Source organism: Microcaecilia unicolor, chromosome 3, assembly GCF_901765095.1.
Source record: "Microcaecilia unicolor chromosome 3, aMicUni1.1, whole genome shotgun sequence".
Classification (NCBI taxonomy): Eukaryota; Metazoa; Chordata; class Amphibia; order Gymnophiona; family Siphonopidae; genus Microcaecilia; species Microcaecilia unicolor.
Genome location: NC_044033.1, coordinates 116,922,563 through 116,950,257, shown reverse-complemented (window position 1 = coordinate 116,950,257; position 27,695 = coordinate 116,922,563). Strand labels below are relative to the sequence as shown.

The 27,695-nt window shown below is 42.2% G+C and overlaps 1 protein-coding gene across 5 annotated transcripts in view; it reads right to left on the bottom strand.

The window, feature by feature from the left end:
- PLCB1 (phospholipase C beta 1) overlaps positions 1-27,695 on the bottom strand; it is a 1,287,346-nt gene that overhangs the window by 254,501 nt on the left and 1,005,150 nt on the right. For all 5 annotated transcript variants that reach the window (XR_003941444.1, XM_030196316.1, XM_030196317.1 and 2 more), the window contains 3 exons: positions 8,695-8,771; positions 8,515-8,604; positions 2,205-2,262 (listed from right to left, as the gene is read on the bottom strand). Coding sequence is in view for 4 of the 5 variants with exons in the window: in XM_030196316.1 (XP_030052176.1) it covers positions 2,205-2,262; positions 8,515-8,604; positions 8,695-8,771 (225 nt within the window). In the remaining variant the exon portion in view is untranslated. The remainder of the gene's footprint in view (positions 1-2,204; positions 2,263-8,514; positions 8,605-8,694; positions 8,772-27,695) is intronic.

Genomic DNA, 27,695 nt, shown 5'->3' with positions numbered 1-27,695 from the left:
TAGGCTTCTGGCATTTGTATATAGACATTTGAAACAATGTTTGCTACATAAGTACATAAGTAATGCCACACTGGGAAAAGACCAAGGGTCCATCAAGCCCAGCATCCTGTCCACGACAGCGGCCAATCCAGGCCAAGGGCACCTGGCAAGCTTCCCAAACGTACAAACATTCTAATCATGTTATTCCTGGAATTGTGGATTTTTCCCAAGTCCATTTAGTAGTGGTTTATGGACTTGTCCTTTAGGAAACCGTCTAACCCCTTTTTAAACTCTGCCAAGCTAACCACCTTCACCACGCTCTCCGGCAACTAATTCCAGAGTTTAATTATGCGTTGGGTGAAGAAAAAGTTTCTCCTATTTACAACTTGCTCAGCAGTTGACAGTGATAATTTGCAATCTAAATCTGTCTGCGCTTTATTTAAATACAGCTGGGGGCTCATTTTCAAAGCACTTAGACTTACAAAGTTCCACAGGTTACTATGGAGCTTTGTAAGTCTAAGTGCTTTGAAAATCCTGGTCTACTATGGTCTCTACTGCAGTCTCACTATTGGGATGCCCTGTCTCCCATATTTTGGTGATATCTTTTAAAGATACCTTGTTCCAAACCATGCACTTTTGAGTGACTGTTGGCCTTCCCCCAGTTTCTAGTTTAAAAGCTGCTCTACCTCCTTTTTAAATATTCATACCAGCAGCCTAAGCATAGGGGTGTCCAACCTCGGCCCTCACCAGGTTGGGTGTTCAGGATTTTCCCAATGAATATGCATGATATCTATTTGCATACAATGGAGGCAGTTCATGCAAATAGATCTCATGCATATTCTTTGGGGAGATCCTGAAAACCCAACTGGATTGTGGCCCTCGAGTTCCGAGGTTGGACATCCCTGTACTAGCACATGCATGCCAAAGTTACTCATTTCTTAGGGCAGGGCTTCCTTTATACAGGAACTTTCAGGGTGGCTAATTTATAAAGACATATAGATACCTGTGTTGCCTTTGTAAAACAGGTGCAACATAGACACCTATGTATCTTTCCTGCCTAGCTACCCTGATAAAACGTTACCCTTTCTGAGAGTGATTTACTAAAGTCATGTACCCAAGTAAACATGCAGTTTGAAAACTGCCCATCCTTTTGTTGGATAAAAGGACACAAGGGAATCACATGTGAGTGGCCTAGTGGTTTGGGTGGTGGACTTTAGTCCTGAGGAACTGAGTTTGATTCCCACTCCAGGCACAGGCAGCTCCTTGTGACTCTGGGCAAGTCACTTAACACTCCATTGCCCCATGTAAGCCGCATTGAGCCTGCCATGAGTAGGAAAGTGCAGGGTACAAAAATAAATAAATAAATACACTTACCTGCAGGAAGAAGAAGTCGGGCTAAGGGCAGGTTTACAAGGAACAGTCTGGCCAATATTCAAAACTATTTAACTGACCAGGAACGGCTCCTGGCCAGTTAAACAGCATTTTAGCTCCTAACAACCAATATTCAGTGGGAGATAACTGGTTATCTCCCACTGAATATCCAGGATTAGTGGCTAGCTGCTAACCAGTTACGTATATTGCATGACATAGCTGGTTAGGAGCAGATACTCAGCTCCAAACCGGCTATGTTTAGTGGTTAAAATAGGCCACATAAATAGCAGGCCTATCTTTAACCACTAAGCACTTAACTGGTTAGTGCTGAATATTGGCTTAACCAGTTAAGTTGCTGCAGTCAAAAGTGAAACCGGATATTCAATGGTGGTCACTGGATACAACCTGGCACTGAATATCTGGTCTGAGTGCCGGCATTGGGCAGTAACCGAGCAGCCCAATGCCAACAAATATTGGGGGAGTATGCAATGGTTTTACATTTTGTAAACTATATATGTTATTTTTCATAAAGAAAGCACCTATAGAAACAGCAGGTGCAAACTTTTGTGGGTACTTTTTCTTTAGGGAATTTTCTAAGGCCTTAGAGAACTGGCACAAAGTCTATAGGGTAAAGTACCACCCGCAGAGATTGCACCTGCCCTCAGAGTTTTGAAAATTGCTCCCTCCATCATCATTAAGAATGTGTGCACATAAGTAGCCCTTCCCTTTACCTTACTGGCTGAAAGTTCCATATTTGCTATTAATTTATTTTCTGAAAAAGATGTGAGGCAACACAACATGAAATTGTAATAGTGTGACATCACAATAGGATGAATTGAAAGAAATTAACATACTCTTTTTAGGTACTGCACCACTTCTTGAATATAGGATCTGATCATTTCTGTCTTCTCCCTAGAAAAAAATAATGACCATTTATTTATTAGGATTTATTTATCACCTTTTTGAAAGAATTCACTCAAGGCGGTGTACAGTAAGAATAAATCAAACATAAGCAATAGAAAGTTACAGCAGTGAAAATACTCAAATAACAACACAAATTATGGCGCGGTATACTACTTACAATCTCAACACAATATGTAATAGAACATTTTAATAGATAGTGTAGGGTATAAGCAAAGATAGAACATATAGATAGGCAAGAGAGTAAGAGGAGTTAGAAAATAAGGTAACTAATTATGTGCTGCCTGTGTCACTCCTTGTGTGTGTATGTGTGTGTGTGTGTGTGTGTGTGTGAGCGAGAGAGAGAAAGAGAGTGAGAGAAAGAGAGAGAGAGAGAGAGAGAGAGAGAGAGAGAGAGAGAGAGACTAAGAAGTTAATTACTTCTTCCATTAAAGGCCTGCCAAGTTTTCACCTGCTTCCTGAAGTAGAGATAGTCTTATGTTAAGCACAGCCTTTCAGGGAGTGCATTCCAGACTGTGGGGGCTACTCCAGAGAAGGCTTGTTTGTCTTTTGGTGAGGGTGTGGTTAGGGATACCCCTTGGGAGGACCTTTATGTCCTTGGAGGTGTGTAGGGGGTCGTCTTGTTCTTCAAGTACTTGGGGACATTTCTTTTAAGGGCCTTGAAGATCAGCCATAGAGTTTTCAATTTAGCCCTGTATTGTACTGGTAGCCAATGAAGTTTTTGCAAAAATGGTGTGATGTGGTCACGTCACTTGCAACCTTCTATAAGTCTTGCTGCAGCATTCTGAATCAATTGGAGCTGGTGCAGACCCTTTGCAGTTAGACCATTGTAGAGTGCATTACAGTAATCTAGTCTTGAAGTTATCATCACATGCACAACTGGGATAAGATTTTCTTTCTCGATGTAGGGAGAGAAACAGCATAGTTGTCGCAAATAGTAGAAGCAGCTCTTGAAGGTTGCTTAGATTTGGGGAATCAGAGTAAGTGTTGAATCTAACTGTATTCCAAGGTTCCTGGACTTGTGATTTGAGGGGGAGTTCATACTTCCCAAAAGAGATTATGATGTCTTGTATGTGTCCACTTGTGTTAGGGGCACAGAGAATCTTAGTTTACTTGGGTTCAGGCAACGTTTGTTGTTTTTAGCCAATTTTTGAATTGATGTTAGACAGGTCATTTATTCAGAGCTGTAGGTAAGTCAGATTCAATGGGTATGAGTAGCTGCACATCATCCGCGTAGATGTAGAACTGAGTGACTATTGATCGAATCAGCTCGGCTAGTGTCTTCAGGTAGATATTGAACAGGATGGGTAACAGTATCAATCCTTGTGGTACCCCACAGGTCAATGCTCTTGGTGGGAATGAGGTGCTGCCAAACATTATGAATTGTTGCCTGTTTGATAGATAGGACCTGAACCATAAAAGTACTGTTCTATTGATATTTGTTTCTGCCAGTTGTGCTAGCATGATCCACAGTGTCAAAAGCTGCTGAGAAATCTAGCAGCACTAACACCGAGGCAAATCCCCTGTCTCGGTTTCTGAAGGAATACAAGGACAGTTTCTGTTCCATAACTGGGTCTGAATCCAGATTGACATGGATCTATTACTACTAGTAATCATTTCTATAGTGCTACTAGATGTACGTAGTGCTGTACACATTATATGCAGATACTTTCCCTATCCCTAGAGGGCAATCAAGCTAAGTTTTTTGTACCTGGGTCAATGGAGGGTTAAGTGACTTGCCTAAGGTCACAAGGAGCTGCAGTGGGAATTGAACTCAGGTTGCCAAGATCAAAGCCTGCTGCACTAAGCATTAGGCCACTAAGGGATATTTTAGGTTGGGGGGGGGGCATCTATTCAGCTCAAATAAAGAGGTGGAAAGGACTGCGAGCTACTGGTTGAAGAGACAAAATATGAATTAATTTGCCTGTCCATCGTTGGCAGAAATGTGTGGCGAATGGTGGTGACTATGTAGAAAAGTAAATACATGTAATATAAGAGACAGTTTCAAGCATAATTTTCATTTTTTATTCATCACAATATCCTAATTTAAACAAAAATTATGGAAGTGGGGGCATTGTTTTTCATTTAACTCTCATATGTGAAATGTGATCTAGCCAGTTTCTCTCTTCTAGCCAATCACTGAGTTGAACACAGACTGTTCTATAAGTTTCCCTAGAAATGGGATGTTGGATACTGGCCAGTAACTTTCAAGTTTATCATGGTCAAGGTTGTTTTTCTTTAGCAAAGGGTGAACTGTTGGTAGTTGCCCATTAGAAAGAGAGGAGTTTACAATTTTAGTGGCACCTTCTTTGAGGCCCATACTTGCCTGCTGCACTATCTTTGATGGGCAGGGGTCGAGGGAGCAGGTAGTTGGTCAAAGGTCTCTTAGGATTTTATCAAGGCTCTACTCTGTTATAGGGTTAAAAGTGTCCCATATATCTCTGTCAGGAGGGGGCGAGTTTGTGCACTCCTGGTTAACTGATTGGAGGCTGGGTGGGATTGTCTGTAAATCCTGGTGGAGACTTTTAATTTTGTTGGCAAAGAATGCAGCAAAATCACTGCAGTTCAATTTTGACTGGGCAGGCTGGTTCTGTTGTGGGGGTTGCAGTAGGCTGTTTACTATACTGAATAGCTGCTTGGCTGAATTGGCAGCCTTTTCAATGCATTGAGAGAAATTGTTTTTTGGTTGCTGTTAAGGCTTGGCGATACTTTATTGTGTGCTTCTTACAGTTTAGTCTGTCTTCATCCAGGAGAGATTTCTGCCATCTCCTTTCCGGTTTCTGCCCTTCGCATTTTAAGGATCTGAAGTTCTGGAGAAAGCCAAGGTGAGCATTTGTGAGTGGGGCATAAAACCTTTTTTAGTGGTGCCATTTTCTCTAAGGTCTTAGCTAAGTGTGTATTCCACATGTCAACCTGTTCTGACACTGTAGTCTTTTCATCCACATGTGGATAGTTCAAGGCATCTAGGAAATTCTCAACGGTCAGCTATTTTTGTCTCTAATCTCCTTCCAAACTTTGGGAGTTGCCATTCAGAAGGCCTGCTTTGTAACATTTGCACTTCTGTGGTCAAATCTACTTCATGCTTCTGACAAAGTGATGTTATTCTTAACGCCAGCTATTCACTTTTTGTTAGGTTAATTCCAAATGCACACTTGATTGTTTCTTTTCCAGCTGAAAGGCCCCTAAAGGAATTTGACATTCAGTGGCGTACCAAGGGGGGGGGGGCAGTGGGGGCGGTCCGCCCCGGGTGCACGCCGCTGGGGGAGTGCCGTGTGCCTGTCGGCTCCGCTCGTTCCGTGCTCCTTCTGTCCCGGAACAGGTTACTTCCTGTTCCGGGGCAGAGGGAGCATGGAACAAGCGAAGCCGACAGGCGCGAGGCACCCCCCCCCCCCAAGCAGGTAAAAATGCACCCGGGGGGGGTGTCCTTTCACCGGGGGTTGGGGGTTGCGCTGCACCCGGGGGGGGGGGGGGGTGCATCGATGATCCGCCCCGGGTGTCAGCCACCCGAGGAATGCCACTGCTGACATTCAGCTGTTTTTTTTTTTAAACTGGCATGTTAAGGTTATGGTAGAAATTGAGGGAAATCATGAATACTTTATAGGGTACCAGAAGAACGCTGTCCTCTTTCAAGGACTGGGAAAAGTGAGAAAAACGATGGCTTGTGGCACTTTTTACAGAAGTGCACTATACTGGAATGATGTTGAAAAAAATTATTACAAACCCAATAAACCTGCCAATTATCAAGCATCTCTGTATTCTTCAGTTCACTTAAACTCATGGAAAGAATGTTGATCTCTATAAATATTAGCAGTGTTGAGCCAGCTCTACTTACTCAACTAGCAGGCAAGATTCTTCCCTTATAGGTGTTGCTGTACCAGATGGCAGCCTTGTGTGGGTACATTGAAAAGTGATATCTCGCATGACTAAAGGCTAGACTAGAGCATTTGCTGACTTCTCTTCCAAGTATGACATAGTCTAGAGAATGTTCCTTCTAAAGTAGCTCTTTCATCCCAAGCCATTGCACTCAGGGGGCAGTTCTATAACTGGATGCCTCCATTTAGGGATCCTAAGACCACACGGGAGGAGCCTAATCTATAATGGAAGCTAGTCACCAAGGTTCCATTAATAAATGTTAGTGTAACTTAATATTGAGCACCAAACGTTTAGGTGCTTGTACTTACACAAACCATACACCTAAATATGGCAGGTATGACTGTAACTTACAGTATTCTGTAAGTTTTGCTTATAAGTGAGAGCCCTGCCTGTGTCCCACCCCTGCTCCCACCCCCTCTGTATAGCCCCCCCTTGAGTTAAGTGGGTATTTACAGAATAGTGCTTCGTTGTCATGCTAGCCCTTATGGCCTAGATTCTATACATGGTGCATAAAAACTCAGCACCAAAAAAAGTGCTATTTTATAAGCTGTGCTTAAAATTATGTGTGGCTACAATAACGCTTACGCCCAGGACTCACTTCTAATTATAGGTGGGGCCATTTGCAACAACTAAAATATAGTGCAAATGTACGTGTCTAAATTAGGTGCATATCCTTGTTATTCTATAAAAATGTACGTAAATGCTAGGAATGCCCCTGTTACACCCAATTTCTGCACCCGCTTTTTTTTTTACTCATGCATAATATTTAGGTGCAGATCCCACGTCTAAATGTATGCATATAAGATCCAATTTAATCTAATTAGTGCCAATAATTCCTTGTTAAAAGGCCAATGGCTTGTTATTTAAGAAAATTGGGCACACATCCAAATTTGTGCATGCAATTTTTGGCGACTTTTAGGGAATTAGTGGGTGTGTGGGTGTGTGCACACATATGCAGGTAACTACTAGAACTGTAAACATATACATGTGTAACGTGTGTGCAAATGTAGGCTCCTGGGTTATAGAATTGTCCAGGATACAGGCACAGCAGCATTTGCACTAGTTTCTTCTGCAGGAGAACACTGTGCACTACGTATCTGTGCACTGGGCACAGAGCTGTCTAACCAGGACCACCAAGAGACAAAGCTGGGTCTGGGTCAAACAATCTTCAGGGGCTCGCTGCTGCCCCCCCCCCCCACTGCCCCCCATTGCCACTGCTGCTTTTCCCCGCTCCTCCCCCCACTGCCACCGCCACCCCCTCTCGCAGCAGCAAATGAGAGAGAGTGCTCTGCCAGCTATATGCTCTTCTTCCTGCCATGTCCCGCCTCCTGTGATGTAACTTCCTATTTCCACATTGGCAGGACATGGCAGGAAGAAGGCCCTGTGGCCGGCGGAGCAGTCTCTTTTGATCACTGGCATTCGGCCCTCCTTGGAGGCAATGCCCAGGGAATCTTGCCCCCCTTGCCTCCCCCTTTCAGCAGCCCTGTGTCTAGCCAGGACAATAATATGGGCAGTGTGGTGTACTTAATATTAAGTGCAACAGATTGGCTTCCAATTCTGACTGATTTTCATCCACCAAAAATAAGAAGGGACTTACAAACCCTCATTCTCCTCTTCAAGGTGATTCAAAATATCAGAATTTCCTTGTATGATGATACGAAGAACCCTCCTAGAACACGATTAAAATCCAGGAAGCCCTTTTCGATATGCAGTATTATTTTGGAGGACTTTAATGGTGATAATAAATGGTCTGGGACCTGGAAAAGTGTTTCTTCAAGCTGTTTCTGGATACCCCCTAGCCAGTCTGTTTTTCAGGATATCTATAATGAATAAGCATGTGATTTGCATGCAGTGGAGGTTGTGCATGCAAATCTATCTTATGCACATTTATTGTAGATATCCTGAGAACCAGACTGGCCAGGGGATACTCCAGGACTGGCTTGAGAAACACTGACCTAGAATAATTTTGTAGTTACAGAGACTTCATTATTGGCCCTGCTGAAAAACTGCTAGGATTTGATGTTCAATAGAAGAACATAAGAACATCGACTGGAAGATGTGCATTCAAGCTCTTTCAGTGGACATTTAGAATCAGCTTAGTGTAGCCTGGAGCTATGAATCTATGTCACAAACTACAGATCATACATGTTCTTGCCCTAAGCATTTGTTTAAAAGTAGTAAATTTATTTCTAACTTGCTGTATCTGAAATATTCTAAGCTGGGAACAAAGGTACATACAAAGTAAAATATACCTGACATTGGTTGACTCACTTCTCATGCAATGAACTAGGACATTGATGCACACTGGGACCTATTAAATGATCTTAAATTGAACCAATACCATCAGAAACAAAAGAAATTTACACTTACTCTTCCAACTGACTTTTATCCTTAGTCTTAGCTTCTGTGATCTTTTCCTGCCTTTTTTTGTCCATTTTCTTCTTTAGTTCTTTCTTTTCTCTTAAAAAGGGGAAAATGAGGTAAGACAGTCTGTCGATCTAGAGTTCCAGGATGATTTTTGTATAAATATATGAATGCCCCATGCCTTACTTTTCACAAGTTTCTTTCAGTTTCTTCAGCTGATTATTCTGACACTCATCTGCCACATCTGTTAGTTTCTGAATAAGCTGGAAATACAGCAAAATACATAAAAATCAGAAATTCAGTTTCTTTCATAATACTTGTTCTATCATTTAATAGAATTAAATACTCCCCATCAAGACTATTTCATTCATAATCAGATACTCGGTTGGCTAATCCATCAAGGTGTGGTAAAAAGTGAACTTTTACTGCAACTTGATTTAGCACAGAAGTCACTATCCTGAAGTATCTCTGTACCGCAGGCTGCTGACTCCTGTGATAAAGGGATAACTCTACCTGTGAGCCACCTCACATGCAGAGTTAGTTCTCTAGCCCATGAGCATTAGTCCTCAAAGTGTGGCCTGAAGCTCCTGGGCTGTAATATAAAGGGGGTGTGATGCTGCCCTAAACCCCTAGTGAAGCATCCGCACCCTCCTGATCAAAACCCCATCAATCCATGCCCTCCCCAATCCTAACCCTCCTAGGTCATTGTAATGAGACCTTCCTCTCTGGAACTCCTTAACCCTTGAGCTCTCAATGGAAGCTTTAAGAAAACTGAGTTAGGAAACAACAGGAAGAAGGAATGAGAGATTGTGGGGGGCACATGAGGACAGGATTGCTGCTGCTGGTGATTCGGTTCTGGCGTGAGTTTTCCAGTGTGTGTTCCAGCGGTAGGGAGTTCAAGAGAACACCTTCTCACTTTATCTGGATAGTTATACTATGCAATTGGTGGTATATTAAGCTTTGGAATCATCATCATTACCATCATCATAATCATAGTAAACAGGCAGTTTTAAATTCACCTGGTTTGCCATCTAGATAGTGGTGCCAGTCATCACTGAATCTAGATATTCAGCATACAACAACACAGCAAAGATGACTTAAAAATCAGTGGATGACACTTCAGATGGAAAAAGACTATTTACTGAAGGATGAATAAGACTCGACACAGCTGTGTTTTGGCCAACTAGGCCTGCATCAGGAGTCTTTTGTGTTCATTACAATCATCCACTTGAAGTATTTGTCATCGCTAATGTATCAAAACATCAGATTGGTGTGCTCTATGCATCAAAATAGATCAAAGCTATAATCAGCAGTAAAACCTCAAGACTGAACTCGTAGTTTGAAAGCTTTGTTCTATTTCGGTGCATACAGAGCACCAATCTGTTGTTTTGATACATTAGCGATGACAAATATTTCAAGTGAAATATTGTAATTAACACAGAGACTCCTGATGCAGGCCTAGTTGGCCAAAACACAGCTGTGTCGACTCTTATTCATCCTTCAGTAAATAGTCTTTTTCCATCTGGAGCGTCGCCCACTGTTTCTTAAGTCAGCTTCGCTGTGTTGTTGTATATTGTACACTCTTGTGAAGACTTGGTTCTTCTGTGTTTACATCTAGATATTCAGCACCAGTTGCTATAAGGAGAATGGCACTGAATATCTGGATTTAATTTGGATGTGGTGCTGAACACCCCAGCTGAATATTGACCCACAAGTCTTTTTCTTTTAAATACCAGCTATCCCAGGAATTAAACGAGTATCTTTCTTTGACCAGGGCAACGCACATGTCATCTTTGGATACATCGTATATTGGGCAAATAAAAGGCATCACAACCTGAATGCAATTTTTTTTCAGGATCAATGCAGCTAGTAGACTACTGCAGGAATAAAGACATTATAATACAGTAGATTAAAGCAGAAAGACATATCCAGCCATTCAGTCTACCAAGAATGTTCATTCTTTTCAACGATGAGAGATCATTTTAGTAAGCAGTCAGTTTCCTGCTTATAACCTGTGGTTCTAACAATCTACAACTTAAACGGTAAGAATATTAATTTCAGTCTTTGATGATGGCATTTTACCATATGTGTGAAATTATTCCAATAATCTAGGGCTAGTAATATTATTTGCTGTATAGGTAACTGCTGAAAACAAAACAGCTAAAAGAGGTGATGATCCGCAACTAAGCGTAGCGATCAACACACAAGCAGACCAGCAGATCTGAAGCGCTGTATTGTTTATTAAACCTGTCACTGGATGTGGCCATGTTTCGCTCACAGGCTATGACAGGGATAAAAACAGGTACAAAAATAAACATTTCAATTAAAATCATATAAATCATAAGAATACAAATACCTTTCAATAACGATTTAAGCGACATCCTATATAATAAAACTCACCCTCAACGTTCTGAAGACACTGACGTCAGTGAAGCCAAGCCACTGACGTCACTTCCTTCAAGACAGGTTTGAAGGGTTCGTGGTGGTGAAGCCACCGAAATCGCCAAGTCGCCAGGCCCCGCCCTCGCATCAAACGTGATGATGTCGAGGGCGGAACAATGGCGTACGGTGCGTGGAGCAATGGCGTCTGAATGACCAAGGGGTCGGTAGGTACGTAGGGAGGGAGGGAGAAGGGGGGTGTTGGGGAAGAAAACCTTGCTAGCGCCCGTTTCATTTGGTCCAGAAACGGGCCTCTTTTACTAGTTTTGAATATTGTTAAAGCAGGACTAGATCTGATGGAACTGTGGTCATCCACCTTCAAACTGAAACTAAATGGGGAAAAAAACAAATTCCTAGTCCATTCCATTCATACCTTGCCAAAGAATTTGTCATAGATCAATGTAAATTCCCACTAGGACAGAACATGAAAATTCTAGGTATTGCAATTGATCAACACCTTTCTTTTGATCTGCAAGTATCTCTAATGATAAAGAAAGTCTTTAAAACTTTATGGAGGTTGAAAAGAATTAGACCCCTTTTCTCAAAAATGTTTTTCAGAAACTTAGCCCAAACCTTAGTACTATCCCAATTTGATTATTGTAATGCAGTGTATGCAGGATGCAAGGGCAGGGTCACAATGAAACTACAAACTGCCCAAAACATTGCCGCAAGACTTGTATATAACATCTCATGATTTAACAGGGCATCACCACTCCTTTACTCATTACACTGGCTTCCAATCAAATCCAGGTTTGACTTCAAATTATGTGTGTTTGCATTCCAAATTTTCTATGGAATAGCTCCTGACTATATGCTCCCTTTGATTGACCTTTCTACGCATAATTCCATCCATGGATCCAGAGAATTCCTAATTCTCCATCATCTTAATTGTAAAAAGATTGTTTACAAAACAGTCCTCTCTGCTGACTTCTCCTATCAATATAGTAATTGGTGGAATCTTCTTCCAAGGGCTGTTAGATCTGTAAATGATTGCAGTTACTTTTGCAAATTATTAAAAACTTTTCTTTTCAAAAGGTTCCTGCAACAAGATAATGGAAGACAGGAATAACCACTTTTATGCAAAATGCTATTTCAAACTTTATCCTGTATAACTGCTTATAATTTGATGTTTGTTATGCATTTCAACCCAAATAATTCATAAGCTAACTTTTGTAAAGTTTCTTATGGCCGTATCTAGAAGATTTACTCAACATTTTTCCTTTATCAGAAGATTTATGTATGTACAAAATTGTCTGGAGTGTAAGTCACATTGATCCTGAACTCTGTTTGGTATAAAGTGGGATAAAGATGCCATTATAAATAAATACAATCAAATACAGACCAATCAAAACACCTAGTAAAATACAAATAATAAAATATATAATACTAATATGAACAATCTTAACCAAAACTGAAATATAGATAAAAGGTGTCTGCCACATGCATAGTTATTTGGCTAGTGCAAATCAATGTAAAAACAGTTATAAATAAATGTAAATAAAAAATGATGAAACAAATAAAATAGACACAATAGTAACTTTAAAAATATTAAGCAAATGACATAAATATTTAAATATCTTAATCCAAATATTTGCTACATGCAGAGTTGCACAGATAAATGGTTAATACTCAATATGGAGCTTGCTCACACTTTTCACCAAAATATCATCAAAAAGCAAGACAATTTCCCTCTATTTTCTTACTACAGAGGAAAAGGCTTCAGACGCTCAGTGAGCCGATCTTTTAAATTTATAGGCTCACTGACTCGTTTGGCGGCGCTTCGATTTCTCTGCAAAGCTTAGCCTACCACGAGCATCCTCATTAGCCAAAAAACCTCTGCATAATTTTTTAACTTTTTAACTTTTTAATCCTTAGTAGTGTCACTTTATTTCATTTAACTTAAAAGGTACACTTATCTTCTGCTGCTTTCTCATACAGGACTCCCGGCACGCCCTAAAGCGAGCTCCCGTTTCGCCAACAGCTTCTTAAGGAGCAGTACCGTTTATCTTTGAGATCTTCCTGTACGCTGCATCTTTTCAGTACAGGAAGATCTCAAAGATAAGTGTACCTTTTAAGTTAAATGAAATAAAGTGACACTACTAAGGATTAAAAAGTTAAAAAGTTAAAAAAATTATGCAGAGGTTTTTTGGCTAATGAGGATGCTCGTGGTAGGCTAAGCTTTGCAGAGAAATCGAAGCGCCGCCAAACGAGTCAGTGAGCCTATAAATTTAAAAGATCGGCTCACTGAGCGTCTGAAGCCTTTTCCTCTGTAGTAAGAAAATAGAGGGAAATTGTCTTGCTTTTTGATGATATTTTGGTGAACAGATAAATGGTTACAATTTACCTAGTTATGACAAACATATTGGTTTAACAGTGTAGGCTCACAAACAGAATCATCCATGCACAGCAGTGAATATATGTTATTCCAAAAACCAAAATGGACACATACCTATGGAGGATTAAAACAACACCCTCCCAAATAGTTAAATTCAATCCAAACAGCCTTAAAAGAAAAAACAAGAAAAAGGCTGTTTGGATTGAATTTAACTATTTGGGAGGGTGTTGTTTTAATCCTCCATAGGTATGTGTCCATTTTGGTTTTTGGAATAACATATATTCACTGCTGTGCATGGATGATTCTGTTTGTGAGCCTACACTGTTAAACCAATATGTTTGTCATAACTAGGTAAATTGTAACCATTCATCTGTTTGACTTTGCATGTAGCAAATATTTATTCTTTAGATTAAGATATTTAAATATTTTATGTCACTGTTGCTTAATATTTTTGAAGCTACTGTTGTGTCAATTTTATTTGCTTCATCAGTTTTTTTTATTTACATTGTTTATTTACATAGTTTTAACACTGATTTGCACTAGCCAAATAATTATGCATGTGGCAGACACCTTTTATACATATTTCAATTTTGGTTAAGATTGTGCATGTTAGTTTTCATTGATATCTATTTGATTTTATTTTTATTTCTTATGATTTATATGATTTTAATTCAAATGTTTTTTTGTACCAGTTTTTACCCCTGATGCAACCTGTGGATGAAATATGGCCACGTCTGGTAAATGTTTTAATAAACAACACAATACTTCAGATTTGCTGGTCTGCTTGTTTGTTGTTAGGTAACTGATACAGGTAGGTTAATGCCAGCAAAAAAATCTCTTGACCAAACTGTTTTTACATGAATGTAAGAGCAAAATATAATGAAAACAATAGAGAAAGGACACCAAAGCAGAACTTGGAGAATCCTGTTACGAAGGAAACCTTGAACACTGACATTTCTTCATATGACCTTGAATGAATGAAACCTTCTTTCTTGTTTGTGCACGATAAATCTTAGAAAGAAAAGACAGGTGTAGGAGGTACTCCTAAAACTTCATCTAGTCCACCCCCTCATCTCAACCCAAGATTTATTATAACCAAACCATCCCACACAGACATCTCAATCTCCTGTTCTAATTAAGGGCAATTTTAAAATTGTCCATATTGGGACAAAGTCTGGACATACTTTTTATTGTATGGAAAATGCAATCTGTGCAAGTACTGGGTGTCTTCTTCCCTGCCCTCCTGTGCTCCCCCCCCCCCCGTACCTTAAAATCCTCTCTGCTGCAGTTTTCACCTCATAGGCTGCCTGTGGCCTGCCATGGACTTATTTCCTGAACCATCCTGCCCTACACAAAACAGGAAGTTGTGTCAGAAGGGGTGGGATGGTTCAGGGAGGAAGTCCTGGTGTTCCACTGCTGCTACCCGGGTGAACACTGCAGCAGAGAGGATTTTAAGGTGGGGGCAGAGGCCAGGTCTGATAGGGGTGTGTATACACTACTGACACACCTAGTTTAAATATGCCACTGATTGTAGAAGAAGACTGTTAGCAACATTAAGGAGGCTAATTTTCAGATAGCTGATTAACTCAGCTAAAACACCTTCTACCCACTGAAGTAGCTTTGAAAATTTCTTCCCTTACCACCAGTGATGAAAGTACCAGCATATCTTAAAAACGTCACGTAGTGACCTAAATCTCCTGTGCCACAGTTTAAGTCCATTTCTGTCTGACTCCCAGTAGGAAGGGAGAGCAACTGAACACTATCCACTTTTGGTACAGTACAAAGCAGGAGACTGAAGCTGAGAGTCTGTACCTTGTGACACAGAAACAAAAATGCCCATGCACACACCCACACACATAAAATGAATATTTATAAGGATATCCTGGAAAAAAAAAAGATTGGCTGCCCCCTCTCCAATTTATTGATCTAAACTTTAGGTGACTCCTAGGAAAGAAAAACATCATTAAAATAGTCAATAATTTGTTCAAGCAGTTTTGTGGCATTTCTGTTTTAAAATATAATTTCACCACTCACACATTATTCCCATGTTGCCCATCCTTGGTGACCTTCCATATTGCTCTTTCAACTGTGCTTATTCTTTTAACTGCATTGTTATGATTCTGGAACATTACTTGCACATTGGAGTCCAATATTGGTATCATTCCTGGCTACACAGTGGACATGATAGATCAATGTAATAATAGTTTGGTGGAGTTAGTGCTAGGCTGGAATAATTTCTGACTTCAGAGTTCAAAAGAAAGTTGAACTTTCAGGTTCCTCAATTTATCTTTATTTCCATTATGGGCCATCAAAAATAAAACTTTCTTTACAAATACACACATACACACACACACACACACACATTTTGCTTCTATTTACTATATTCCAAATAATAATTTAAAAAGAAACCTAAGCTGTTTACATTTATTTAATAGCCCCAAGGTAGCAAAATAAAGGAGAGGTCATAGACGGGAGTCCTAATTTACAATTCATGCCTTAAAAGGGACAAAGAATGTGAGGAATATGGGGCCCTTTTACTAAGGTGTGCCGAAACATGGCCTGCGCTGGTGTAGGCATGTGTATTGGACACGCGCAGGTCCATTTCTCAGTGCACCTGCAAAAATGGCCTTTTTGTGCCGAAAATAGAAGCCTGTGGCAAAACATTCACGTCCATTTTGGGCCTGAGACCTTACCACCACCTATTGACCTATTAACCAGGTGGTAATCGTCAGCATGCGTACACTGCCAATTACTGCTCGATTAGTGCCACACGGTAGAAAATAGAAATTACTTTCTGCTGCGAGTTTTGGATGTGTGTCAAAATTAGAATTACCGCCCGGGGCACGCGGTAGCCAGGCAGTAGTTCTAATTTTACACACGATGTACGTGCATAGGTGCCTACATGTCTTAGTAGCAGGGCTCCTAAATGAACAAGATACAAAGGAGGGAAGGGTATGCTCAGGGAACAATGTGAAGGAGCCATCAAAGAAGCTACAGGCACCAAACTGTTAAAATATGTCATTTTAGTTGAAGGGAAGGCTTGAGTGAAATAATCAGGGCCGCCGAGAGACTGGCCAAGGCCAGGACAAGGCTGCCCCTGGGCCCCTGTCCCGCTCACCTCTGTCCGCCACCAGGCCCGGCCCCTGCACTATATATAGATCCTTCAAGAGGTAGTGTGCCATGATTTAGGCTCTACACCTTTTCTGACGTTTTGGTGCCACCTCAGTAAGGCCAAAACACAATCTCTCCACTGCAAAACACTATACACAAACTTGTGCAAAAACCCACTCATAACCTTACCAAACCATAATAGCACTAATTCCAAGGACAGGACGAGCTACAACCTTATGCGTGGAAAAGCAGCACTGTAATTACACCAGGCTCTAAAACACCAGTACACTACCTAATGAAAAACAAAACAAAAAGGGCTGCAAATACTACACTCTAGCAGAATATTGCACCTTGATCACACATGAAAAACACATGACAACAGATATGACACAAGTACATAAGTAATGTCATACTGGGAAAAGACCAAAGGTCCATCGAGCCCAGCATCCTGTCCCCGACAGCGGCCAATCCAGGTCAAGGGCACCTGGCAAGCTACCCAAACGTACAAACATTTTATACAAGTTATTCCCGAAATTGTGGATTTTTCCCAAGTCCATTTAGTAGCGGTCTATGGACTTGTCCTTTAGGAAACCATCCCAACCCCTTTTTAAACTCTGCCAAGCTAACCGCCTTCACTACATTCTCCGGCAATGAATTCCAGAGTTTAATTATGCATTGGGTGACGAAATATTTTCTCCGATTTGTTTTAAATTTACTACACTGTAGTTTCAACGAATGCCCCCTAGTCCTAGTATTTTTGGAAAGCATGAACAGACGCTTCACATCCACCTGTTCCACTCCACTCATTATTTTATATACCTCTATCATGTCTCCCCTCAGCCGTCTCTTCTCCAAGCTGAAAAGCCCTTGCCTCCTTAGTCTTTCTTCATAGGGAAGTCGTCCCATCCCTGCTATCATTTTTGTCGCCCTTCGCTGCACCTTTTCTAGTACTACTATATCTTTCTTGAGACGCGGCGACCAGAATTGAACACAATACTCAAGGTGCGGTCGCACCATGGAGCAATACAATGGCATTATAACATCCTCACTTCTGTTCTCCATACCTTTCCTAATAATACCCAACATTCTATTCACTTTCCTAGCCACAGCAGTACAGTGAGCAGAAGGTTTCAGTGTATTAAAACCTTCTGTTCAGGAAGGAACTAGAAATAAAAAAAATATGAAGGCAAAATACTGAACTGGAAAGTTACCTCAAGAAGTCAGACTCAGCATGCAGCAACACTAGAAAAATTGAAACTTACATGAAAAATATCACAGATACACATTCCAAAAGCTGACATATTCCAATTAATAAATTCTGAATAAAATGCTTTTTCTACCTTTGTTGACTGATCATTTAGTTTTTCTATTCGCTTTGGTCCCAGTGTCTTCTGTTTTATGCAGGGTCTTCTTTCCATTTGATATTTTTTCTCTCACCATGTCCACCATCCTCCTGTGTCCTTATGCATCCTGTCTACCATCTGTAGCCCTGTCCCTATCCTCTCTCCAGTTTCAGCGTCTGCCCTGAAAGTGTTCCGATCCAACCCTTAAATTCAGCAATTTTCCCTCCATCCATATCCAGCATTTCTCCTCTCTCCCTTCCCCTCCATCCGTGTGCACCTCCTTCCTTTGTCTTTCCTTCCCTTCATCCTTGTCCAACATTTCTCCTCTCTTCCCTGCCCTCCACTCCATCCATCCATGTCCAGTATTTCTCCTCTCTTCCCTCCCCTCCATCCATGTGCATCTCCTTCCTGACTTCCCTCCCCTCCATCCATCCATGTCCAGCAACTCTCCATTCTCCCCTGGCCTCTCCTCCATCCACCCATATCCAGTAAATTTCCTCTCTTCCCTGCCCCCTCCATTCATCCATCCATGTTCAGCAATTCTCCTCTCTCCCCTGCCCTCCTCTGCAATCTCTTATCCCCCCCCTGCCCTCCTCTCCAGCGATATCTTCTCTCTCCCCCCTGCCCTCCCCTCCTATCCAGCGATCTCTTCTCTTTCCCCCTGCCCTCTCCTCCACTCCAGTGATCTCTTCTCTCTCCCCCTGCCCTCCCCTCCTCTCCTCTCCATGTCCAGCGATATCTTCTCTCCCCCTGCCCTGCCCTCCCCTCCTGTCCTGCCCTCCCCTCCTGTCCAGTGATCTCTTCTCTCTCCTCCCTGCCCTCCCCTCATCTCCTGTCCAGCAATCTCTTCTCTCCCCCCTGCCCTGCCCTCCTGTCCAGTGATCTCTTCCCTCTCCCCCCCTGCCCTGCCCTCCTGTCCAGCCCTCCCCTCCTGTCCAGTGATCTCTTCTCTCTCTCCCCCTGCCCTCTGCTCCTCTCCTCTCCATGTCCAGCAATCTCTTCTCTCCCCTGCCCCCCTCTAGCCACCCATGTCCAGCGACTCCCTTCTCTCCCCTGTCCCCCCTCCAGCCACCCAAGTTGTCCAGCGGATTCTTCGGGGCAGGCAGGAAAGATCCCCAGTCTTTCCTGCCTGTGCTGACTCTCCCCCGCTGCTGGATCGCTATTCAAAATGGCCGCCGAGACTTACCAGGGCGGCCTCCAAGACTTCAGCAGAAGTCTCGGCGGCCATTTTTAAAGAGTGATCCGGCAGTGGGGGAGGGTTAGCACCGGCAGCAGGCAGGCAAGACTGCCTGCTCCGAAGAATTTGCTTGACAACAAGGGAGGGGACATGTAGCGCCGGGCCCCCCTGGAGGCCCAGGCCCGGGGAATTTTGTCCCCCTGCCCCCCCTCTCTGCGGCCCTGCAGAAGTTTTATTTATTCAGGCATGATTTAAAGCAAACTATATGTGTTTTTTCTCTGGTTAAACATCTGACCAGTTCTTGATTTGTGAAGCTCATTGAGGTATTGTAATATTGTTTCAAAACTTTTTTTTCAACTCAATAGAAGTTTGCAAATGCCTCACATTAGGAAAAGTCCTTTAAGGAATAAGGTTCTTAGAATTAGCAAAGGAAGACATACATTTCCTACCAGTACACTACAGCATTGTTTCTTGCTTCAACTTTGACATAGTACAGGAAGAATAATGTCAGGTAAAATGCAGTAAATAGAAAGATAACTTTTCAGGATTTTAAGCGTTTTTATAAAAAAAAATAGAATGACTTATGTTCAGGTTATAGCTGTCTGTCTGTCTGTGTCTATGATCTGTTTTCAGTAGAAAAACCAGTGAAAGGATGTGAATGAAATTTGGTATTTGAGAGTCACATACAAGAATTAAAAATTCTATCAAAAAGCCAGCTAGCACCTTCTAATTAACGCATTTCACAAAATAAACCATTTTTCACTGACAGCAATATAATTTTTCCCTCATGCAAAACAACACTCTAGGGTTATACTCCTTTTTCATCAACAAAGTTGCCAGAAAGATCTAGAACATTATTCTAATCAGATTTCGTATGCTGAGGACTCAGTAACCATGACAAATAAACTCTACAAAAGTGCTGGGAATCTTTTCCATTTAAGAATAGGCCAACTAGAAATGTTGGACGGCACTGGGGTTGGTAATACTGGGGACATAAAAAGATCTTTTGTTTTTTGTGGTAGACTTGAGGCAAGAGTCCAGCCTATGCAAGCTTAGGCACTTGCTTTAGCTGGAGAATGTCCCCCCCCCCCTCACATTCTTTTCATTTAATGAAATTAAATTGGCGATAAAGATCAAGTTCATGCTCAAAAAAGGCAGACTAGTATTGAACTTTATTTGTCATAGCTGTAGGCTCTCTCTGCCTGTAATGAATACATTCCATTGGTGTCAGACTGTCCCATCAATTACCTTATTTGTCTTTCAGTTTTTTCATCTCATCCTGTGCCTTGCTGTTCTGCCATTAACAGTAAACAAGCAACTGTACTATTTTTCACGACCTTTTAAAAGATTGTTTTCTTTTTATATTCTTTGAGCATTCAGTTCTGGAAGTAGAAGAGCATTAATAGCTATGATCTCACCTGAACTGGCTGAGAAATGTTGACTTAGGAATGAAATTCTACAGAAACCCATAATCAGATGGGTCTATTGAACAAAACGTAAGTGGTTGACAGCAAGTACAGACCACACAGGTCCTTTGTAAAAAAAATGTTTCCATTTCTGGAATGCCAAACTTTTGACCATATAGGTCACTTTAAGGGCAATTCTGTAACTGTTTGCCTACAATTATGTACCATTTATGTGCATAAATGTATAGAATGCCTGCATAACTGGCAGCAATGGGACAGATTCAGTAAATTGCACCAGTGGCGTAGCTACAGGTAGGCCTGGGTGGGCACAGGCCCACCCAGCAGTGGCACCCCACATCAATCTCTCTCCTCCTCTGCCACAGCGTCTCGGCATTTTGCCTGCCCGTTGCTGAACCCCTGTCCCTCCCTGATGTACCTTACTGATGTCCCCGGTGCCTGCAGTGATTCAATTATTACTGCCTGCGCTGGCCCTGCAGGCTTCCATCAGCCAGATCCTACCAGACGGAAAATGATGAAAGCGAGGGCGGGACCTGACCAATGGAAGCCTGTAGGGCCGACGCAGGCAGCAATAATTGAATCACTGCAGGCGCCGGGGACGCCTATAAGGTACATCAGAGAGGGACAGGGGTTCAGCAACAGGCAGGCAAAATGCCGAGACGCTGTGGCAGAGGAGGAGAGAGATTGATGTGGGGTGCACATTTTAATGTATTTTTCATGATGACACTAAATCCTTTTCCTCAGTGGTGACTTCTAATGTTGAACCTAGCATCAAGTAGCTAAGATTTGTATTATTATTCCCAATGTCAATCACTTTCCACTTGTCCACACTATTTGTAGACTTGCCCCTTTCGATTGTAAACCCTCTGGGACATGAAAATATCTATGCACATGAACTTAACTTGCCTAGAATTACTACTGAAAAAGTCATGAGTTATGCTCATATTAGCCCTCTCCTCAAGTCACTTCACTGGCTTCCTATCCGTTTCCGCATACAGTTCAAACTCCTCTTATTGACCTATAAGTGCATTCACTCTGCAGCTCCTCAGTACCTCTCCACTCTCATCTCTCCCTACATTCCTCTGAGGGAACTCCGTTCAATGGGTAAATCTCTCTTATCTGCACCCTTCTCCTCTACTGCTAACTCCAGACTCCGTTCCTTTTATCTTGCTGCACCTTATGCCTGGAATAGACTTCCTGAGCCGGTACGTCAAGCTCCATCTCTGGCCGTCTTCAAATCTAAGCTAAAAGCTCACCTTTTTGATGCTGCTTTTAACTCCTAACCCTTATTCACTTGTTCAGAACCCTTATTTTATCATCCTCACTTTAATGTCCTGTTTGTCTGTCCTAATTAGATTGTAAGCTCTGTTGAGCAGGTACTGTCTCTTCATGTTCAAGTGTACAGCGCTGCGTACATCTAGTAGCGCTATAGAAATGATAAGTAGTAGTAGTAGTAGTAAATCCAAAATTTCCTTAAATCCTGAGAAAGTGAATGTACAAGAAATGAACAAATGAACAAGAAAATCCTCCATGCCCAAGACAATACAGTCCAAGAGCTGAAGAGTGATGTCATGACACGGAGGTAACGATGGTGGAGAGACTGAGGATTTTCATTGCTGTTCGTTATTTTGCTGCAGGTCATTATCCTTTCAAGTTTATAACTGAGCTTAGGTGACATAACTAGTGGATCGTATAGCTCCTAATTCAGGCATTCTTCCCGAAGTATGACCATGTTGAGTCTTATCCTTTATGCCACTTCTATCTGTAGTTGATATCTATCTTGTAAACCTATTTTTGCTGGAACATTAAAAAAACCTTGGTTTATATATATATATATATATATATATATATATATATATATATATATATATATATATATATATATACACACACACACAGTGCACTCCATTTAAGTGCACGTCGGATAAGCGCATGCTCTGTTTAACTGCATGCCGCACTTCGGTCCCATTTTTGGCACCATCAATTTTTATGGGGACAAACCGGTTTAGCGTACCACTGATAAGTGCAAGATTTGCTTATATGCATGGTTCAAGACCACTCCTCTGCAGGCGCGCGCATGGAATATGGAAGCCGATTGGCGTGTGACAACCAACGAGATTTCAAATTTACTGCCTCTTTAACTGCCACTGGCAGAATAAGCGAAAGAATGCTGTTAGGGCATACACCGGGGTCGTCATCGTGGCGGAACTTTAAGACTTTAACACTGACTGAACGAATAGAAGTTTTTAAAAAATTAGAACACAAACAAAGTCAAGCATCTATTGCTAAAGAATATGGTGTCAATCCCAGTCAAATTTCACGTGTTCTGAAGCAGAAAGACCAGCTTCTGGAAGAATAGCAAAACAAATCAAATCCACAATGGAAACAAAAACGGGCGGGAAAAGCTGAGGAGTTAGAAGGTGCTCTTCTTCGGTGGTTTTCTGAAGTCAGGAGCAGACAGTTTCCTATCAGTGGTCCACTGCTTATGGAGAAAGCTAACCAGCTAGCAGAAAGTATCGGACTAACTGAATTCAAAGCCACTGTTGGATGGTTGGAAAGATGGAAGGAGAGGAACAGCATGGTGAGAAACAAGACGCTGATGACTTTGGTGCTGAAAATTGGGTTGTTTCAGTTCTTCTTACTATCTTGAACGAGTTTCCACCTCGTGACATTTTCAATGCTGACGAAAATGGTCTCTACTGGAGAGCGATTCCTGATGGAACACTTGCATTCAAACATGCCGAAACTACTGGAGGTAAAACACTGACAATCCTCCTTTGCTGCAATATGGATGGGATTGAGAAGTTGGAACCCCTCGTCATTGGAAAGAGCAAACAGCCCTGTTGCTTCAAGAAAGTTAAGCGACTTCCTGTGTCATATGAGGCTAACGCAAATTCAAGGATGACTGGGGAAATTTGGAAGCAGTGGCTAAAAAAGTTAGACACTAGAATGCGGGCACAAAAGTGTCAGATTTTGCTGCTTTGTGATAATTGTGCTGCACATGCACACAGTGATGATGTCAGGCTATCTAATGTCAAGGTGGTATTCCTGCCACCAAACACTACCTCTCTGATCCAACCTATGGATCAGGGCATAATAACCAGTTTCAAACAACTTTATCGGGCTCTTGTGCTACGTCGTCTGATGAGCGTTATGGATGACCAGACTGCAAAAGATAAACATGCTGTTGAACTGGCTCGTAGTCTATCACTGTTGGATTCCCTACATATGCAGAAAGAAGCCTGGAATCATGTTACACAGGCAACCATTGTGAACTGCTACAAGCGGGCAAGCTTTGTTAAGGATGTGGAGAGGGACGAAACAGATGCAGCTGTTGCAAACGCGTCAGATGAAGAGGTTATTGACATCTCAGCAGGTGTTACTGAAGAGGAGTTCGAACGCTATGGAGTGGAGGAGTGGCCTAGTGGTTAGGGTGGTGGACTTTGGTCCTGGGGAACTGAGGAACTGAGTTTGATTCCCACTTCAGGCACATACAGCTCCTTGTGACTCTGGGCAAGTCACTTAACCCTCCATTGCCCCAGGTACAAATAAGTACCTGTATACAATATGTAAGCCGCATTGAGCCTGCCATGAGTGGGAAAGCGTGGGGTACAAATGTAACAATAAATAAATAAATAAATACTCTTCTTTCCAGCGGAGGAGAAGGGTCAGAGGGAATCCCCAAAAGACTCATCGGAAGAGAAGTACCTGGTATCTTCCTCTGATTCCAACGAGTGCTCCTGCTCAGTGTCAGATAGTACTTGTGTCAAGGTACTCTGACACTGGACCTGTGTCGACGCCGAGGAACGTTGTCCTCTGTGGCGATGTCGAGACGTGGATGCCTGATCCGACTGCAGCGAAGCTTCTTCCACCGACGTCAAAGGGGAGTCGACTTGGGTGGCAGCCGACGCAGATGCCGCAATCAGTACCGTAGTCAGAGACCTCACCACAGGAGAAGGGCCAGGCACTGCAACAGCAGGAGGCACAGAGGGTGCAAGCACCCCCGACACCGAAGCTGATTGTTGCAGTAAGCCTTCCAGAAGTTCTGGAAGTAAGGCCTGGATACGCTCGTCAAGAGGAGGAGCAGGCGATGTCAAAACCCGTGGAGGCTCGGGAGTAGGTACCGGGCTGCCGAGAGACTGATGCAGCGACACCTCCTGTACTAAGGGGGACCAGTCCTCTCGGCATTGACACTTCTCAGGTGCCGACTCTCTCGACGCCCCAGAGCTCCCGGTACCATGCGTCGAAGGAGATAGATGATGATGCTTCTTAGCCTTTGCTCGACACCCGTCATCGAGTCTCCTTGGTACCGAAGAGGAGGACGTGGAATCCTCACATCTCCTCAGGGCCGGGTCCGACGAAGGTCTTTCCCGGGGGGCCTGCATAACAGGAGGCCTCGAGACAGATGGAGATCCACTCGACGACTCCCAGCTCCCAGTGCGAGTTGGTCTCTCAGCAGCCATTACCTTGCTTCCCAACGTTGATGCTCCTGTCGATGCTGCCGCCACCGACCTCGGTACCAATGTCGAAGGTCCGGACTGAGCCCCAAAAAGCTTTTCCCGTTGGGCTTCTCAAGACACTTGAGTCCGTTTCTTCATACGAAGACACAGACTACAAGTGGCTGGGCTATGGTCGGGCCCAAGGCACTGGATACTCCAGGCGTGGGTATCGGTACCTGAGATAGTCAGGTTGCACCGCGTACAACACTTGAAGCCGCTGGGTGTCTTCGATGATATGGAAGAAAACACAGCCTTGGCAAAATCAAATGATGTGATTGTGCCAAAAAGGAAGGGCACAAAAAAGGGAAGAACCTGATCGCATGGCCTAAAGGCCGGCCGCGTCGAAAATGAAAGGAAACTTAAAAATGGACAAAAAAGAATAAGAAAAGTACGAGAAACTAGTTAAAATATATATATATATATATACAGGATATAAAAGAAAAAGAAAGCGAACAAGAATCGCGAAAGAAGTCTTGGTCCTGGGCCTGATGGAGTGGAGCGAAAAACACTGCCGCACCAAACCGCGGATAAAAAAAGACTAAGGACGCACGCTCGTGTGGTGGGTGGGAAGTTGTTCGCACATGTGCGGTTTGTCCTGCTCGCGTGACGGAACATTCCCGAAAGTCTTTATTTTTGCTGGCAAAATTTCTTTCCGGTTCCTGGGCTGCCATGAACGACAACAACGACCAATTGTGAGAACAAACAGCCTGCTTGTCCTCGGAGAATTGGCTGTTATCAGCCAATTATTGGTGCTGATTGGCTAACTAATCAATTAAGTTGCACGTGCAACTTTAATTGCCATATTTAGAATCTGGTGGGTGGGTGGGTTCTATCCACCACACAATTTTTAAAAAGACTGCTTCTGGCCAGGCATTGGCTTTGTAGATTGGCTTTCTAGTGACTGAAGTCAACATTTAGCAGTTAGGTACATGGGGCACTATAACAAGTAATTTACTGTGCATTTTTGAGAGCTGCAAAAGATTTAGACCATTCAAGATTGGTCAACACTGCAGCTCCAGAAATTTGCAGGCAATTAGCAGCAAGAGCCCCATACCCTTAACTAGCACTGATCTGACCTATGTTGATGGTTGCTTTGACAGCAGTGGTTGAAACTGTTCCCTGCGCAGTGATGTCTCACATCTAATTATGACTAAAAGAACAACCGATCCATCTTCTTATGAACAATTAGACTTAATTAAGAGGCTCCCAGAGGATCTGTGGAAAATGGCAGTACAGTAATTGAATAAAAATGTCTCCTAAATGTAATCTCTAAATTTCTAACTACAAAGGAAAGTAAAAAAAAACAAACCACTCCTCAGGTCCTATCTTCAAAAGGCTTTCTCTTATATATATATATATATAGTTACATTTGTACCCCGTGCTTTATACTATACCTGTGGTAAAATCTGCTAAATATAGAGATCATGTACTGAATCAGACTGGGAGAAATACCTAACGCAATGGTTCCAAACCTGGTCCTGGAGACACCCCAGCCAGTCGGGTTTTTAGGATATCCACAATGAATATTCATGACAGAGATTTGCATGCACTGCCTCCACTGCATGCAAATCTCTCTCATGAATATTCATTGTGGATATCCTGAAAAAGGGGTGCCTCCAGGACCAGGTTTGGAAACCATTGACATAGGGGAAAGGGAGGCATCACAGCAACAATGCAATGGAGTTTTACTTTAAGCTAACTGCAACAGTACAATGTACCTAAGATACAACGGTCTGTGCTTTGCTTTTCAATCATCTTCTCATACCTACAGATTATCCTGTTTTCCTTTCATGTGATTTTAATGATTTATTATGGGATTTTCTTTAGTTCTTGTCTATTTTTATTTTTCTAATTTCCTCCTCTCTTGATTATTTTTGGAAATAGACCACATGCATATAATATCCAAAGCAGTTCCATCTGCTTTAAGGTTCACTTTATAGGACTAAGCCACAGAGATTTGATGCTCTGTAAGCCTAAAAGGTACCTGATGTGCAGTGACACATTAATCTTGGAGACAGATCCAGATAAATTGCAAACCCTCCTTGCTCTTCAATAAATCTTGGCACATGTGCTGGAAAAAGCCAAGAACATAAGAAAAGCCATGTTGAGTCAGAGAGGGTCCATCCAGCTCAGCATCCTGACCATTAACCATGCTGGCTGTCATCTGACCCTCTTTCAATCTCTTTAGAAGCAAGGGATTTATGCTATCTGAGGTTCCAAAATAGTCTTTTTAAAAAAGTGCCCATGCCTCATGCAAAATTTTGACCCCGAAAATCACTCTTATTTTTTCCCCTAACAAAATTCCTCATTTTATCAGTCTTCCTTTTAAAAATTCAATACTACAGAAATAGGTTTTTAGTATCTTCATCCAGTGATAACAGGATGTTAGGCAGGACCCACATTATGATCACTATTGCATTATGACCCCGGGTCTATGGGATTGTCTGGTTCTACTGTTTTTTTAAACACATGAATTTGTAGTTTCTGTTGTGCTTAGATGCCAGAGACTTCTAGCTGCTTCATGAGAGAATTCTGTTGTGTAGCCTAATGGTTAGTATCGTGGGTTTAGAACCTGAAGAACTGGGTTCAAGTCCCACTGTGGATCCTTATGACACTTGGCAGTCACTTAACCCTCCATTGTCTCAGGTGCAAAAATTTAGATTGTGAGCCCACTAGGAACAGAAAAAATACCTGCATATAATAAATATAAATTGTGATAAATCAAATTCTTTGCCCTTACAATTTCCAGCAGTGGTGAGCACTCTGCTCCACTGAGAGTGATGGGAGGAGACTTCACAGAGAAATTTGAACTACTATAATTTAGGGGCCTAGCCATGGGTGGGCCACTTTCACCTTCAA